Here is a 7,130-nt window from a genome sequence, read left to right as displayed (position 1 = left end):
CTCATGTCAAGAAGCCAAATTCTATTTTCATTCTATGCTTTATTCAATCTGCAGAAATTCATTGACTTGAGTAATACAGCATTTTTGTAGCCAAGAGAGGAATTTGGTTTGAGGAATCATGACAGGAACCTTTACTATATTTGCAAATGCTGCACAGGTTTTTTCAGAGCTGGCAGCATAAGCTAAAGGGTCTTAGTGCTAGTTCTGTTCACTGTAATCAAAAGTAGCTTTGCTTTAAAAAAGGTTTTGAAAGCGCTTTCGTTTAGCTTTTTTTCCCCTCCCTCTGTGCAAGGTAGAAACACAGTACACTTGAAATGAGTCTATGCCTGCATGTTAGAGAGCACGTAGGTCTTTGTAGATAGGCTCCCTCTCATTTTTAGACTTTCTGCTGCAGAGGTGACTGAAGAATTTCTATGGGCACAGGCTGCACTCACTAGTGTCTAAACCACCTCAGTTCTGGCTTTTATTCCCATTTGCCATGTTGCAAATGCAGATGGAATAGCTGGGATTTGAAAGAAGGGTAAAGTAGTACAATCTCTAAACCCTTTAGATGGTCACATATGTTATCCTCCATCGAATGATTGCAGAGAGAGGTGAATTCTGGTCTTCCCCCAAATCTTTGGAGGCAAGGCACAGAGCAGGGTCTTGGAGCCACTGACTCCCCCCTGCCCAGGTCAAAATTGATGTTGGGGCTCCAACAGTTTATTTTTGAACACATCCACCTTTAAGCATGCAGCTGGCCTTGCTACCCTTGGCAGCTTAAATATTTAAAATCAAGCATGTTCTCAGTGTTTAAGGATCTGGCTGGACTGAGGACCATCTCTTTGCCTCCATTCACATCTAGAATTGGGATATTTGCTTTTCCCTCCCCCCTTCTCTCTCTTCCACCTATTCCCGCAAAGCTGTCTGCCTCTTGCAGTGCAGCATACATACTCAGAGGGTCTCTGTGCTCTACGGGGGCATAGGGGGAACATCTGGAAGTCTTTAATTAACAAACATTCTCTTGAGGTTTACTTCATGCTTCAGAGAGATGTTTGTTCCATCTTGTTTCAAGGCAATGTTACTCCAGATCAGAATAAATGTCTTCTTCCTAGATTCCATGGTAGCAAAGAGAATCACTTAAACTACATATCTGGTTTGTAAGTCTTTTTATTAAAAGAGTTGGTTTTTTTTCTTTTCCACAGTAGTAAAGCTTTGGCACTTACAGTATAAAAATAATCACTGATCATAATTACACCAAATTCCTCTTTGTCAACTGCATACTAAGTGTCTTCAATACATTTTATTCCCATATAAAAACACTTGAAGGTCAGGGGAACAAAACTGATAAATAACAGTATGAGATACAAAGATACAGCTAGAAAAATACTAGGATCATTATGAAAGAATTAGGACTGTGCATATTTTAAATATCACAGTGATGGGTTTTGCTGTTCCTATCTTATTGCTGGCTGCACGCTTATGTGAAAGCAGAAGTGTTTGGTGGACTTTCCTATCTCTAAAATTCAGTAATGTCATTCTCAGTTTGTTTGCATGGCATGGGAACCTTTAATTTCTACACCCCTCCCTCCCCCTTAATATTTTGATCCCCCACCAATTTGTGATTTAATATCACCCCACTTTTTTCTTTAGATTTGAAAATAGTGACTGGTATTGAACACTTTGAGCAAAAACAAGGCAATACACTGCTATCAATCATGAGAAAAGTCTGAAACACTCCAAGAGTGGCGCTTGGAGAAGCTGTGAGTTGAGCTTAAGCTGGGAAAATGGCTCCAAAGCAAAGGGCCATTTTGAAAGATGCAGTTTGCTAGCATCACTCCAGTTTGGATGGTAAATCGTGGCAGATAGGTATCTATACTTTGGTTTGTCTGTTGCCATTGCTGCAAGAAGTCTTGCTGGATGTTACTTTCCCCGTGGATGTTGTGTGTCTGCCTGTACATCTAGGGGCATGAAACACTCAATTGGGCAGTTGACGTTCTGTCAGGAGGGAAGGAAATCAGTTAGCGCTCTGTCCCGTCAGGGCAGACACTCCTGTACTGTGGTTTTAACTGAGAGTTGTTGCCAGCCTGTGTAGCTGTTTAGCTTTTTCCATCACGTCACGTAGCTGGTTTACAGCAACAAGTGAAGACTAGGAAATAACTACATGCACTACCGCCTCAGCCAGAGCATGCAGGCACATCCCATCTCTAGTCCACAACAGCCTCCGAAGTCCCGCTAATGTGAACAGCGGCGAACACCATGCTTAGAAGGCGAGTTCCAGATTCGGCTCTTTGCTGCCCAAAGGGCTGGTTTGCTGGATCAGTGGTTATCATGCACTTCTGAATGAGCAGAAAGCTGCGCACTGCTCTGATCCCTCGAGCCTTACACAGACCCCGCGTATTCGTGCCATAGACCAGACCCACAGTACGGAAGGGCAGAGAGGGAAAGTATACTCACAGTGTTTGTAGCCTGATGGTATCTCTGTGTAAACTGTGTGTAGGTATGGCCAGCAGAGCCTTCAGGGGCCACCTCCACGCTGGGTCTGCGGCAGTTGTCACAACGCCAGCCCTAGAGAAACAGAAGGTGCGTGCGCCGGTCAGACCGCGCTGCTGAAGATTGCCCTGGAGCTCCCATCTGCCAGCGTTTGTACACGTGGGTACAACTCCACCAACACCAATGCGGTTACTCCCATTTTACACCACAGAGACACAGCCTCTGAATCCATGTCCCTCTAAGTGCTTAAGCTCCTGTATTAATTACTTTTCTTACTATAAGGGCCTGTTTTGGCCAGGAGAGACCATGTGACCTGAAACCCAACAGTCTTAAGACTGCACTCTCACACAGCCTCCTCTCCCCATTGCCAGTGGGCAGCAGGCCCAGTCCCTCCTGCTTACCTGCTGTCCTCCATAACAAGTACAGGAGCAGATGGCCCCAAAGTATTCCTTCTGCCACTGCTCTCCTACTTGGTACATTTTCCCATCGTCATAGCACGTGGTCTCATCTGTCGAGAAACAAGCACAGCTCAGTTGCATGGTCTGTGCTTGGCTTTAAGCATTAGTGGTGATCAAACAGGTGCCTCAGCCCCAGCTTTCTCCCTTTTTAGCCAGAGGTTCACTGACTGGCAGAGGGAACATCAGTCACTTTTATAGCTCTCTAGACACTTTGAAGTAGAAGATGAGGGTATTTGCCTGACAGGAGCAATGCAGTTTCATTTATATTATGAAGACCAGAGGATCTTCAAGTGACAGGCCCTGCAGAAGTGTCCTCTGTTATTCATTAGGGTAATCTACACCACCTAGTGTGCTAACATATTCCTCTCTTGTGGCTCCAGGGCCAAAAGGCAGATGCGGAGGGGGCTGTGACCTTAGCCAACAAAAGAGGAGGTTTTTTTGTTTTTTTTTTTTTTCCTTAAGCTAGGGAATATGAGTCTCATGCCTCCAGTTCCCACAAGAACAGATTCAATCTGTCACTCCAGAAACATGAATCAGACATGTTGATTCTCTGCTCGCCACCACAGCAGGACCCAATATTAATCAGAACAGCCAGGAAAAGCTGACACTTCCTGCATGGGAGCTCAATTAAATTAACATCAGAAAGTGACTTACGAGGTTCACACTTGAATTCTCCCTTTCCATTTCCAAGGCAGGTGCAGCTCATCATCTGGCCATTCTCTCCCTGCCGGTCCCACTTCTCCCCAATCTTGTAGTTTACACCGTTATCATGGCACCACTCTGGAGAAGGCAGAGGAACAAGAAGCCAGGAGTTATTCCACACGCTGCAGTGACTAGCAGGAGGAAAACTGCTTTGTGTTGTTTCGGGAACCAACAGGAGGGCAGGAGAAGGAATCTTTTGAGCTCATGTAAGTCCCAGGGAGGAAACATGTTGCTGCTGGAAGTGGGTTCAACTCCTGCAACATTTAACTGGTGAGGACTGGGGAATGGGTAGAGGCTCTTAGGAAAGGACTAAGTGGGATGTGACAGAGACTGGGTTGGGGAGGAGGGTTGGCTAATGGGAGGAGAGAGAAAGAAAAAGGAATTTAATACACCTGGGGCAGGAAGAAAGAAAAATACATTAAATGCTCCTTTTTTATGAGCAAATACCCAGTAAAACCAGATCACAGAGTGCATAACACAATGGGTTAGCCATATGTATTGAATGATGAAATAAAATTATTAGTCCTGTAGAAAAAGTTGTTCCCTGCAGTCACTCCTCTGAGCCTAAGTGCAAAAATGCCCTCTTTCCTTAGCTTACTCTGTAATTTGAAAGCACAATTTAAATTAACTGGATGTGTTGCATTAACCACTAAATTGCTGACTTTTGTTCTACTCCCTTATATGGAAGGCTGAAACTTTTCCACATAAACCACAGTCCTGTGCACACTAAAACTTGATGCTGTTGCAGTGGGGTTGCCTCCTTGAGGGAGTTTCAAAGAAACACTGAGAAAAGGAGAAAACAGGCTCTGCAAGATGCTTTGCAGAGGCTGTCTGCAATGCAAAACAGACTTTGGACTTGCTCTTACATTCACTGAAATGCATACAAGTTCTGTCTGGCCCACTGCAATGATGTATAAAATGAGGAGATGAAGATTCAACCATAATTCAATAGTCAAAGCTGTCTTGTTAAGTAACTACTCAGATTCTTTTTTAGGCATCTAGTCTATCTCACTTTTACATATTACCTAGACTTACCTGGCACAGACAGGGAAAATAAAAGAAACATTTAGCTTTGGTGAAAAAGTCATTACATATCAATACAATATTAATTGCTGCTGATGCAATGAATTTGCCATTACTAGATAAGCTGCATAGCTCAGAAGTAACCAAAGTTTTCCATCACTGTCAGTGATGGAAAAAATACCAGTCTGTTTTAAAAACCTACGGGCCTGCATTCATTTGCTTCATGTTTGGATCAGATTGGCTCTGTCAAACATGCTATTAGTGCTCAGGGAGATTAGAGATGGAGATGGATGGTGCAAAGCAAGCTACTCACTAGAAGAATCACATCTGAAATGACCACTGCCAAAGCCTAAACACTGGCACCAGAGTTTAAAGCCAGTTTCAGATAATCGCTCCCATTCCTCTCCAATGGAATAGAAGGAGCCAGTGTAAGTATCATAGCAGGTGTCGTCAGTTGGCTGGTTTAGTCCTTCAGACACTGGAATGAAAAGAGAAGAAACAGGCATTAAAAACAGCAATAGGAACAACTAAACCAATTTTCTCTATGTGCATTTTTTTTCCTTACAATATCCTGGTAGTAACGGAGCTACCCCATGGGCATATACTTGATGGCTCTGTCAGCAGTTCAGACTCTGATTTATTTTCCATTTGCATGTGTCAGAGCAGTTGAATGATAAAAACCTGATATGAAGGCTATTTTCATTTCGATTTGCCAAGTTTCAAGCAAGTGCGAGTTCTTGGCTTTGCTGCTGGAGAGCAGCAATCTGACTTGGCCTGTTTTTTAAGAGAAGTGTGCTGTGAGATGCTGGGGAATGACCTGAGGTTGGTAGGTGCAGATGTACTTATGGGGGCAGTTCAGACTCTAGCTCACAGCAAAGGGGTAGAAGAAGGAGGCCTTACAGCCATACTGTCGGATAGACAGATTCCCCCTGGGTGTGTGCACTGACTGGAAAGTGGGTGTTTTCTGTACTGATCAAACAAGTTAATGCTCTCAGTTCAGTCTGTGACAGATGTGAGGCAATTGGGGTGCTGGAAGGTGGGAACATTGTTCCCTCCTTGTTTCCCAAGGAGGCAGGGGCAGTAGGGGGTCTGCACGGAGGGGCTGACTGGGCAGACAAAGCAAATCACTAGCTTGTCATTTCTTCTTCTCCCATCCTGCCCTCCCATTCTTTTTAACCTCAAAATACACAACACGAGGAGGAAGGAGAAGGAAAAAAGATTTTGAGCAGATCCCTGTGCTGTTAAGAGCCAAGCCTGGATCCCGCAGGGTGTGTGTGGGCTTTGGACTTTCCAGCTGTGGCAAGTGCTGCCTCTGACCACAAGTACTTGTGGTTGGTCACATGACTCCCTAAGTGCTGCCTGTCTGTGCTTAATCAGCATCTCTGCAGGCAGCCTGCCCCACTGCCAGGCCTTCAGGACGGCCTAGTGGTGCTGCTGGTTATTTGCTGGTGGATAACCAGTACAGCCAGTGGCAAATGACGGACAAGAAGATAGAGCACTTAAGCTGGCTGCCAGTGTCTTTCCATCTGCACAATGCATTATTGTGACAGCAGGTCTTCACCACTGGCAGGAATCTGTGACACCAGCATAACCTAGACTTGAAGAGCAGCAAATACCAAATCTTTTGTTATCTCTTGCACACTGACTGCAGAGAAGTATGTGGAGCCTCAAAGCACTGTCTTCATGATTAGGCAACAGAACAGAACAGCTGTAGTCACACCACCAGGGTGGCATAGTTATCTGAAACCAGAAGACCTCAGAGATCATTTGACCCATCCCCTGCTTTCCACATACTTTCTATGTCTGAAGAAGTTTCCTTTCTGAACTATCCCCAAGCTTGGGAACCAGGTTGTTTTGGGTAAGGGAAACGAGACAGAGACAGTAAAGGTTCATATTGACGCTACAAAGCTTTTACCTACCAGTATTGCCAACTGTGACCACCTCCTCCAGCACCTTTTGTTTCCGGTGATCTTTCAGGGCTTCCACTATGATGTTGTAGGTGGCCCCTCTTGTAAGGCCAGTGAGCGTAGCACTAGAGGAAGTGCCAGGAACCCTGAACTGCAATGACAGGCAATGCTAAGTCACCAGAGAGAGAGGAGTGATTATTTTTTAGTTTGCAACCTGATCACAGGAAAGACCGGCTGTTCAGGTTGACTTCTATGGGGTATATAGTGCCAGCCCATTCCTGCTACATGTCTTGGGATCTTCAAACAACACTGAGTCAAACTTGAGTGCCCTGGGTGAGGTTTCAAAAGGGATGTTGTTACCTCCATTTTAAGAATAGAGAAACCAAGGCAGAAAAAGGGCGTCTTTGGCTCGGAGGAGCAGCACCTCAGTCTTTGAAACCTCTAGAGTGAACTCCCAAGTTGTCTCCTTGACTGCCCCTTTCCATGGTGAAAGGTTGATACAGACAGCATTTCCAGGGCTTTGTCTTTTAGTGGTTTTATCCACTTCATGAATGAGAGGGGCATTTAA

The 7,130-nt window shown here is 44.8% G+C and overlaps 1 protein-coding gene across 5 annotated transcripts in view; it reads right to left on the bottom strand.

Moving 5' to 3' along the window:
• Positions 1-1,131: 1,131 nt before the first annotated feature.
• The window catches only part of FN1 (fibronectin 1), a 56,404-nt gene continuing 50,405 nt past the window's right edge, over positions 1,132-7,130 (bottom strand). For all 5 annotated transcript variants that reach the window (XM_067298724.1, XM_067298725.1, XM_067298726.1 and 2 more), the window contains 6 exons: positions 6,575-6,713; positions 4,969-5,133; positions 3,585-3,710; positions 2,874-2,980; positions 2,437-2,547; positions 1,132-1,977 (listed from right to left, as the gene is read on the bottom strand). In XM_067298724.1, coding sequence (XP_067154825.1) covers positions 1,903-1,977; positions 2,437-2,547; positions 2,874-2,980; positions 3,585-3,710; positions 4,969-5,133; positions 6,575-6,713 — 723 coding nt within the window. In that variant the 3' untranslated portion in view covers positions 1,132-1,902. The remainder of the gene's footprint in view (positions 1,978-2,436; positions 2,548-2,873; positions 2,981-3,584; positions 3,711-4,968; positions 5,134-6,574; positions 6,714-7,130) is intronic.

Source organism: Apteryx mantelli, chromosome 6, assembly GCF_036417845.1.
Source record: "Apteryx mantelli isolate bAptMan1 chromosome 6, bAptMan1.hap1, whole genome shotgun sequence".
Classification (NCBI taxonomy): Eukaryota; Metazoa; Chordata; class Aves; order Apterygiformes; family Apterygidae; genus Apteryx; species Apteryx mantelli.
The sequence above is the reverse complement of the archived record's forward strand: the minus strand, read 5'-3'. Positions and strand labels throughout refer to the sequence as shown.